This window comes from Myodes glareolus, chromosome 1, assembly GCF_982192425.1.
Source record: "Myodes glareolus chromosome 1, mMyoGla1.1, whole genome shotgun sequence".
NCBI lineage: Eukaryota > Metazoa > Chordata > Mammalia > Rodentia > Cricetidae > Myodes > Myodes glareolus.
Window position 1 is genome coordinate 55,549,741 of NC_142026.1, and position 10,594 is coordinate 55,560,334.

At 49.8% G+C, this 10,594-nt stretch overlaps 1 protein-coding gene across 4 annotated transcripts; it reads right to left on the reverse strand.

The window, feature by feature from the left end:
- Positions 1–2,403: 2,403 nt before the first annotated feature.
- Krtdap (keratinocyte differentiation associated protein) lies at positions 2,404–5,497 on the reverse strand. 4 transcript variants are annotated; one of them, XM_085697525.2, is made up of 6 exons: positions 5,345–5,489; positions 3,818–3,856; positions 3,692–3,733; positions 3,486–3,530; positions 2,801–2,848; positions 2,404–2,514 (listed from the first exon to the last, which is right to left on the reverse strand). In XM_085697525.2, the coding sequence occupies exons 1-6, from the start codon at positions 5,429–5,431 to the stop codon at positions 2,509–2,511; spliced, it is 267 nt and encodes an 88-aa protein (XP_085553651.2). In that variant the 5' UTR covers positions 5,432–5,489; the 3' UTR covers positions 2,404–2,508. The 4 variants fall into 4 exon arrangements, with proteins under 4 accessions (XP_085553651.2, XP_085553597.2, XP_087762736.1 ...); XM_085697471.2 differs by having other exon boundaries at positions 2,404–2,567; positions 5,345–5,487; XM_087906610.1 differs by lacking the exon at positions 3,692–3,733 and having other exon boundaries at positions 5,345–5,497.
- Positions 5,498–10,594: the final 5,097 nt, after the last annotated feature.

Here is a 10,594-nt window from a genome sequence, read left to right on the forward strand (position 1 = left end):
GTCCCTTCGCTAGGTCCATCTGGTTCCCCACATGCACACGTGTTGGTTGGTCTGACTCCCCACCCATGTACATGTGCTTCTCATTTCATCTACAAGCAAGGAAAGCAGATACCGAATTTCGTCAGTGGATGCATGTTAAGTATGTATGTATGTGTGAATGAATGGATGCAGGAATGGATGCATGTACAACCAACCATCCCTGCATGCACAGGTGGATAAGTGCATGAATATTCACAGAAGCATACGGACATGGATGAATGATGGATGGATGGCTAGCTGCATGAATGGATGATGTACAAATGCATGATAGAAGCCAGGCAGTGATGGTGCATGCCTTTAATCCCAGCACTCAGGAGGCAGAGGCAGGAGGATCTCTGTAAGTTCAAGGCCAGCCTGGTCTACAAGAGCTAGTTCCAGGATAGGCACCAAAGTTACAGAGAAGCTTTGTCTCAAAAAAAAATCAAAAAAATGCATGATAGATGGGTGGAAGGATACACAGGTGCAAGGGTGAATGTCTGGATGGGTGGGTAAGTAGGTAGGCGAAGGAATGCCTCAGTGGGTAGGTCTCTGGTTGAATGTGGGAGCTGGAGAGGGCAGATAATAAAGTGTCTACTGTATGTCTGGCCCTGTACAAGGGAACTTTTTACGCTTATTTCATTTAACCTTCATGCAAGACTACAGTGTAATTGTTAGCATTCTTGTTTGTTCCTTCACTCATTTCACAGATACACACAAGCTGAGAAAGCCCAGAGTCACGGCACTAGTTTCTTTGTTTACAACTTTCCTGAGTGAGAGAGAGAGGAAGACGAAGAAGAGGAGGGAAGGGAACGGAACGGAAGGGCAGGGAAGAGATTTCAAATGGGTCACATGATTTAAGCTGGGTGCCAAACCTTGGGCTCCAGACAGCTCCATCATACTAAACTGTCACAAAAGTGTTTATATTTTCAGAAGGTGGGTGGGGATGGTGTCACAGGTCAGGGAGAAAGTTTGAATTGATGGGCATCTTACTAAGAAGCACATATCTTCATTATGTCTGAGACGGTCAGACAATACCAAAGCACAAGGGAGTCTCTTAATCACTTGGTTTTGGAACCAGTCCCCACAATGAAATTAACAAATTGTTTCTCTTTGAGTCTTTCTCTCGTTCCTGTGAAAGTTTGTATGTTTCTTATTCTTCTCTCCCTCCTTCCTTCTTCCCTCCCTCCCTCCCTTCCTACCTCTCTCCCTTCCTTTCTCCCTCCCTCCCTCTCTTCTTTCCTTCCTTCCTTCCTTCTTTCTTTCCTTCTTTCCTTTCTTCCTTTTTTGAGACAAGGTTTCACTCTGTAGATCAGACTGGCCTCCGACTTACAGAGATTCACCTGCCTCTGCTTCCTGAATTCTGGGACTAAAGTCTTGCACCCTCACACCCTGCCCAAGTTAAGGTTTAAAACCCAGAGGGTGGAGAAGAGAAAGCTCAGTCTGTAAAGCACCTATCACACAATCATGAGGGTGTGAGTGTTGAGATCCCCAGCACCCATCTGAAAGTTGGAGTTGGCTTTGCATGTCTGTAACCCTAGCTAGCACTAGGGGTGGGATAAGGAAGGACAGGCAGACCCTGAGAACTCACTGAATCTAGTGGGTTGATGAGCTCTGAGTTCAATGAGAAGCCTCAAAAGATAAGATGAGAGCCACAGTGGAAAACACTGAGGTCACTCTGAAACACACACACACACACACACACACACACACACACATGCAATCACCCTTCTTAAAGTTTTCTATAAAACTTGAACCTCCACCCCAGCTTCTAGGTGACTAGGGTTGCTACCTTTCACTAGTGATTTTGGAAGTCACTTGGCTAAACAATAAAGTAGTATCTCCCTGCCAGCTCTCCCCTTAGGCACACACAAACCAGCGTGGCTATATAGCTCTAATTGTGGTTGTCCTGGGAACAAGAATCTAGAAACTGTCTTATCAGACTCAAACCAACTGAAGCCACCACCCTCTTCACTTAGGCCTGCACAAGTGTCTTTTGGTCAAAAACTTCACCCACAGGTGAGGCTAATGTGCCATCTGGACCAGCATCCTAGGAAGAGCCTGGAATCTCAATGGAGCATCACATCCCTCATGCCCAGCCAATCACCATCCCTCACTCCTAACACCGCCTGGTTTCCTCGCCTCTTCAACGCTCCCATCTGTTATTCTTGCCGAGGTGGATCCAGCTCATCCCTCGTCCCCAGTTGAGAGGTAACTTGTGAATAAACTCTAGGAACTTGACTTAGGAGATTAGCTCGCTGTGCAAGATGGACTCCTTCCCGTTTCCTCCCACCTGTCTGCTTACAATCCTCTCAGAACTAATTCTTCTTCCTTCTTCCCCAGAGCCCAGCAGGATCAGAACAGAAACAGAGATCCAGCAGCCACTCGACTGGTGGAAAACACTTTATTGGAGGTACAGAGCCAGGGGAGATTTGCCGTAGAATGGACGTCGGATTTTACGCTAGCCTCCTCTCCGTGGGGTCAGCCTAGGTCCTAGGTCTTAAAGAGAATGATCACTGGGAATCGGGAACTGCACTTCTCAGTCCTTTTACCTGAAGGGCAAGGGGTGTATGTCAGATTGGGGACCCCCCGGGGTTGGAACCCTCTAACAAAGTCAGAATGGGTGGAGCTTCGGTGGAAAAGAATTCTCAGCTTGGTCTGGGTTTCCATTGTCTTCAGAATATAGTAGCTGAGATGGCTCTGAACCATGGGGAAAGAGCCATCCTTCCTGCAGAGTCCCCACACCCCATTCTCCTCAGTCTGAATGAGCATTAATTACTCTTACCTTAGGGAAGAATTCCCAGTTGATGAAAGGTAACGCCTTTTTGAACATCTGAAAGGAAAGAATGAGGTCAGGTAAGCAGCCATCAATGAACGAACAAGGATCAGTAAATACCAAATGAGCAAGGATCAGTAAGTGCTCAGTAAATGAGTAAGGATCAGTAAACGCTCACTGATGAAGCAGGGATCGGTGACCACTCACTGGAATCACACACTAGTGTGCTCACTGAGTGTCAAGGTGCTATTGACTGGGTTTATGAGCACAGTCAGAGCCCACATTCTGGAAGCCTCACTCTGTGTCTGTCCGGCATCTGCTGCTATGCAAACATGCCTTCATTTAGGCAACAAAGCAGCCTCCCCAGGCCAGTATCTCCTTCATCTCCCACATCCCAGATGAAGACCCGACCAGGAGGCTCAAAGAACCAAAGACATTTGCAAGGGGTTGCACAGAGCCAAGGGCACTAGATCTGGGTGCGCCTCTGAATTTACTTTCTTGGTTTGGGTAACCCCATTTCTTCATAAGGAATGAGAGGACTCAGATAAAATGTTGGTTTGTTTCAAGTCAGGGCCTTAACTATGTATCCCAGACTGGCCTTGAATTCATGGTCCTCCCACCCCAGGCAAGGGAGTGCTGGAATTACAGGCATGCTTCACCGTGCCTGGCTCTCCAATACAACCGAAGGACTTACATCACTGAGAGCATGCCAGTTCAGGAAGTCGTCAGTCTTGAAAGCCTGTGGGGGAAGAAAGAGAGGCCAGAAGGCAGTCAGTTCCAGAGGCCATCGTGCACCACCCAGCACGGTGAAAGAGAGGAAGACGGGCCCGGGAAGTTTGCAAGCTGTCTCCGCTGTGCGGTGGGCAAGCCGTGGGTGTCACGCTAGGGAATCATACTCACAGACTGCAGCTTGTCAAGGTTCAGGAACTGACTGTTAAAGCCCTAGGCAAAAAAGCAGGGTGTTATGGAAGTCGCGGAGGAGACAGATGGGGACACACCAGAGAGTATGGAAAAACAGGTGTTTACCTCCGATCCTGCGGCGTAATTACCGATGGTCGTCTCTTCCTGAAGAGACAAATGACCCTGTGAATGGGGAGTCCTTCTCCCTGACACGCCCCCCTCTTCTTCCTCTTTTGTAAGCTGGTCCCCAAAAGGCACCGCCCATTGTCTCTCACTAGGGCCCCAGTGCCAGGCCCATTCTTGCCCAGGACACCCAGTTGCTGGCAATGGATGGGAAGGGTGGAGAAAGAACCCCAGCTAACAAAACCAGCTAGTATTGTTTGGCAGTTGACTTTCTATGTGCCAAAACGCCCATGCTTGTTGGCCCGGCTGGGTGGAGACCAGCATGCTAGCAGGAGCCAAGCCCCTAAGGTGAGCCACCTGCTCTACAGACTGAATCTCCTCTTCTAGTCCCTAAAAACCTCTGCCCCTCCATCTTACTGACTCCCTTATCCCTTCCTCCCCATGACAGATATCACAAACATGTGGCCCTCTGGGCAGGGTCCCAGTGCATAGAGCTTAGCAGTTTGGCACTGTTGTTTTTAATTTGAATTAAGTTCGGGCAGCAGGGGCCTGAAGTGATGGCTCAGAGGTTAAGAACACCTACTGCTCCTGTTGAGAACCCCAGTTTAGTTCCCAGCACCCTCATTAGGAGTCTCACAACTGGCTGTGACTCCAGCTCCATCTATAAGACATTCTTCTGGTCTCTACCAGCACTGGCATGCCAATGCACACACAGAGACACATACATATGCTCTTAATTAAAACTAAAGTCTTAAAATTTATATATATATATATATACACACACACACACACATATATATATATCTCACTCTGTGTGTGTGTGTGTGTGTGTGTGTGTGTGTGTGTGTGTGTGTGTGTCAGGGTCTACCTATGTAGCCTGAATGACCCTCAGACTCCTGATTCCCCTGCCTCAGCCCCTCAAGTGCTGGGATCACAATTGTTCTCCCCTATGCCCGGCTAATTCTTCAGAAGTAAGATTTCCTAAATAAACACAGATTTCCTGCTTTCCCTGAGCTCCATGCTCAAACCCAGTGGAGCCCAAGCCCCTTGCCTTAGATCTTTAAACCTAAGAACATTCTTCCCTCCCTAAGGAGTAGACAGAGGCAGAGGAACTCCGGGGGTCCTCTCTGTCCAGGGACCAGAAAGGAGCCTAGACCAGCAGGGAGCCTCTTGTCATCTGGAAGCTACTCAAGAGGTTAGAGAGGAAGGATGGATTAAGGGGATCCCAACGACCCACCTCAGCTTCCAGCTCCCCCACCCTGCACCTTACCATTCTCTCCAGATGTATAAACATTGCTGCCCCAAAGGTCTTCCCAGAATTGTTCTGTTCTGTCCCCTCCTTCCTTTTGCACCAAGCTGCATCCCCATGCTCTTCTGCTTCCTTCCTCCCTCCCTCAGAACCCCAACTTCTCATCCAGCTCCAAGAATACATCCAACAAATAAGAATTACTTCTCCAGCAATGGGCAGGAAACCCCAAGGGACAGCTGGATGACAAGTCTAAGAAAGGCTAATGCAGGTGGGGTGCTCACCTCGGCACCCCCCAGGGCAGCTCCCTGGACAGCATGCAATGCCAAAAGAGCGAGGAGAGCCACGGCGGGAAGAATTTGGATCTTCATGGTGTCAGGTTTGGGGTGCTCTGAGGCGGGGCCTCGCTGGTGGCCCTTTATATTAGCAAGGAGGTGGCTATAAGAAGGAATGGGGTTCCCACCCTACTGACTCACCCCCAGATCATGTCGCCCACCCCTGAGGCTCCGGGAGGGGGAGGCATAGACTGTTTCCAGTATATCTTTGATTTCTCAACTCTCATTCCTCCTCAGGCTCTTGCAAGATGAGGCTGCCATGGGTCTGTCCATGCATGAGGTGATGGGACAGAGACAGGTTAGGCCTGTCCCTGCAAGAGTTGACATACAAGCAAGGGCTCCTTCTGCATTTGCCTCTTTCTCTATTTCCCTCACTCTTGTGTTCCTCCACCCTGAGAAAATCCCTCTAAAGCCCTTGGACTGGTGTAAGGCCTTCCACACTGCAGGCTCCATCTGCCCTTTCGGCTTCCCTCTTCTGCCCTCTTCGCACATACCCCATACACTGGCTAAATCGGGTCCCTTATCAAGCATGCCCCTTCCTCCTCCAAGCATTGTCTGAGCCTCATCTTTCTCTCTCCCTCTCTCCGTTTCTTCCTTCTTTTCCTTGCAGTTTTTTTGAAGTGGGGTCTCATGTAGCCCAGGCTGGCTCACTATGTAGACAAGGATAACCTAAAGCTCCTGATCCTTTTCCTCAACCTCCCAAGTACTGTGATTGTTCACAGGCATCACCGTGGCGACCTAAACTGTTCCTTAGTCCTAAAGTGCCTTTTGCTCATCTCCAGTTCTCAGAATTCAACATCCCCTGTGGGTGAAGTTTCCCTGGCTGCTCCCATTACCCCAGCCTATCCCTCCTCAGAATTGTTTGTATCTCTCTGAATCATACACATGCCTGAGTTTAATTTCTCTTGTTTCTTTCTTGAAATACTAAGCCTCATACATGTGTGTGTTGTGTGTGCATGTGAGTAAGGGAAGCACACTTTGGAGATAGATAGATAGATAAATAGATAGATAGATAGATAGATAGATAGATAGATAGATAGATAGATAGATAGATAGATAGAGACATATAGATAGAGATATATCTCCAAGGCTCTCTATCCAGGCTGGGCTCAGACTCATTGCATAGCCTCCACCTCCAGAGAGCTGGGGTTACAGCCTCGCACTACCACATCTGGTTTATGTGATGCAGGGATTCAAATCCATGTTGCGTAAACTGCATGTTATGCAAGCACTCTACCAATTGAGCTATAGCCCCAGCCCAGGAACTGTGCATGAATCCCCTTTCTCTCCATTAGCACCATGCCTTACACACAATGCAATGGAGACTGAAGCATTAGAATTGCATCCACTGGTCCTTTGGTCCAGCTCTGCACTCTCCTCTCTTGGCCTTAGACCCTGCATTATTACCCAGGTGTTGCTCCTGGGAGTTTAGATAAACATGACCCAGAAAGACAAGAAAACCAAAAACACAGAGGATCAGGAACAAGTGTCCCAGAGACCGAGCTAGAGGGGCATCTGCGCTGGCGCCTCTGAGCATCTGCTCCCTGAAAAGTTCCACTTCCCACCCCACCCTTAGCGGGAGTGGGATCACCTCAAAGTGGCAAAACAGCCCAATGATGCAACCTCTGCAATGAGGTCCAGATGGCCCAACCGGTGTCACAAGGAGGTGCCGGGACAGAGACTAGCGCTGTTCTGGCAGAGCAACCCCTTATCTGAGGGTTGGGTTCCTTACCGCAACACACGGTTGGCGGTTGGTGGGCCTTGGGTGGGAGGGCTCGAGTCATTCCTGAGGAATCTCTATGAACCCCTCTGTCCTCACCTCCCAGTGTCCTCTTCAGCCTCACAAAGCCTCTCCTGTAGGCACAGAGCGGCTCCCACTTTGCTAAGGCCACAGGAGGACACAGCCTGGGGAACACCCATTTTGCAGGATGACCACATGACTGTGGACACTCCTGGAGGCCACCAGAAGGAGAATAAAGTGAGGTGAGTGGAGTTCCTCCCAAAGGGTTTTCTGGAGGACACGGTTTTTGTGAGAAGGTGGATTCATTCTGTTTAACTAATTAGCAGTGCCTGCCCAGCTCACGGGAGCCTTTGGGCCAGGGTAGTGTGAACAAAAGCCCTGGAAGAAGCGGGAGACTCAGAAGAGAACAGATGTTATGTAAATCAGCCCCATTTAGACATGCTAATGGCAGAGTCTAATTTCATCCCTGGCTCACAGGCCTGCACATGTACGGTACCCAGCCAGCACCAGCACCACATCGTCATGGCTCTGCTTGGCTCTGGACTCTGCCCTATGGTGGGCTGGTGTAGCAAACTGACATCTCAGTGATGTTTTCCTTTCTGTCTCATGGTACCAATAACATTACCAGTTCTGCCTCTGTGGCAGGCCTTGTACTAAATATTCTGAGTGCATGATCTCATCGAATTATCAGAAGTTCCAAGAGATAGGCACTATAATTACCCACATTCTGTGGGTGGGGGAGCCACGGCAAATACGGAGCTTAAATAACTCAACAGAGGTCGCACGGCTGGTGTGGGTGTGTGGCAGGGCCAGTGTGAGGGCCCTGGGATTCCAAGACCTGAGCTGGGTCTCTGATAGTCCCATGCTCCCTGTGCAGTAGTGTCCCTCAAAATGCTTTAGCGTTTGGTATGAATTAGATCCCTGATCAGAGAGTGCAAGGCAGGCTCAGTAAACCCCGCCCTCCGTCCCTGGCCCCATGAGCTTTGTGGCCTAAGCTCCAAGCATGTATGTGTTAATCTAAATTAATCCAGCCAGATGCTCTCAGCAAGCATGAAGAACGACCTAGCCAGGCACAGTGAAGGACTGTCATCCCAGGTACTCCAGAAGCTGAGGCAGGAGGATGAAAAGCTCATGGCATACCTGGGCCATAGAGTGAATTCAAGGCCAGGCTGAGCAACTGTTGTGTCAAAATAAAAAGTCAAAGAGGGCTACGGATGTGCCTTGGTGGTAGAGCATGCACCTGTGCCTGGAGTCCACCAGTGAGGGAGTTTGAGTGTGGTTCAGGGACAGAGTGTGTTCAAAGGCCCCGAGTCCAATCCACAGTGCTGGGCACCAGCACAAAGGGGGAGGGGCACTGCTGACATTTGGCAACTGTGTGTCCTACAGTAAACCTACAATTAATTAGCTCAGTTTCCAGAAGTCCCACACAGAAAAACCATCTTCCCACACCAAGTACGTCTTTGAAAGTAATGTTCTAGCTGGGTGTGGTGGCCATAGGGGCCTGGAAATCTGGAGTCCAGACTGGGCTCCATGGCAAGATCCTATCTCAGCAAACAAACAAAGGAAAAATTTGATCAAAGATAGTCCTCCACCTTGGACCCCGTGTTCGTCACTGTAGTATGTGAAGACATAACACCCCTAAACACAAACCCATCTGCTCGGGTATTCCACGGAAAGAATCCTTGCAGAGGCTAAAAGCTGGCTTCATTGGTCTGATGACCTATTCTTACTTGTCACCTTCTAGGTGATCCAAACATTGTGTTTGATTTACGGTACTGGGACTAAACTACTACTGATCTTTTTTTTTTTTTTACACTTAGTATGTGGGAGGTGCGCATGTGTGTGGAGATCAGAAGACAACTCAGGAGTCAGTTCCGGCTTTCTACCGGCAGAGCCATCTTCTCAGCCCTTTTTATCTTTTGTGACAGGGTCAGGGTCCTAAACCAGGGGCTGGAGACACAGTGCGGCCAGTGAACTGCTTGTCATGCACGCACAAGGTCTGAAGTCGGACCCCTAGAACTCATGAAAAAAGCTGTACAGTAAGCTGTATAGTAGTGTGGATTCCTGGGCTCACTAGCCAGGTAGCCCAGGAATCCACTAGTGAACCAGTGAGAGACCCTGTCTCAACAACTAAGCGGACGGCTCCTGACATGAGCATATGTGTTACATGAGCATGAATTCTCTCTCTCTCTCTCTCCCTCCCTCCCTCCCTCCCTCCCTCCCTTCCTCTCTCTCTCTCTCATACACAAGCATGGATGTGTACGAGCACGTTCACATACACACACACACACACACACACGCTTCCTTGAGCTTTCCGTCCTCCTTCCTCGGCCTCCCAAGCAGCTGGGAAGATAGGTTCAGCTCTCTGGTGAATTTTCAGGAGTGAAACGATTTCTATGCTAAGCACTGATGTGTCTTCCTCTCCACACGCCTCGCCTTCCTCCATCCGGACTGCCTTGGTGACTTTGTGCTCCCCAAGTATCCAATGTCCAATAGAGTGAGGGAAGGGATAGGCAGGTCTCAGGAAGGGAGGTCACAACAGTTCAGTCGTGGAGTAGGGGAGGACCAGGGAAAGTCTCCCAGGATCTCACTCTGCTTAGAATGAATACATAAAGTGAGGGGGTCCCACTGACTCTGTAACCCCATCTCTAGGTCGAGTTATTCCCGTTCCTTCTCCAGGAACATCAGTAAACCCCTGTTTTCTCACAGCCTGCCCCGACCCATCCCAAATGCGACAGAACTTGAATGTGGGTAGGAGGTGAGGCCCAACCCTGATTGCTACACCATGACAGGTACTGGGGCCAGAGCCAGCCTCCTGGTGGGGTTAGAGATGCACACCAGAGAGTCAGTGGAGACAGATGGGGGCATCCCTGGAGAGAGACGGGGGTCTAGGGTCTCAGGAGAGGGTGCAGGGCATTAGAGCTGGGGAGACCGGCCTCCCGTCGGTACCAATCAGTACCACACTCCGGAAAACAGTCTCAGCAGGCCCTCCTCCCACTTGGAACCTAAACTTCTCCCAGGAAGACTTCCTGGGTCGGTCCCAGTGCCACTGAACTTCGGTCCCTCCTCCCACTGGGTAACCCATAAAGATTTCTTGAGCAGACACTTTAGTTCTCAGTATTGGGAAGTCAAAAAAGACAAGAGCCAGCTCTTCCAGTCCTCCTCCGCGGAGGAGGCGACCAGTCACCTAACAAAACAAACAAGTACCTGATGATAGGAACAGGTGCTGGGAGGAAAACAAAGGGATGTGGGGGGAGGCCATGTCCTAGGGAGGGGCCTGTGAACTGAGACCCACAAGTTAACTACTGGGGGTGGGGGAAGCTGTACCTGGTGCCTGAGGCAGGAGCATTCAAAGCCTGTACTACAGAGCCAGCATGGACAACTCAGATGAGAGCCTGTCTCGAAATAAAATGTAATGCCTGAAAGCTGGGCCATCAAGCATACTGTCTGAATTTGAA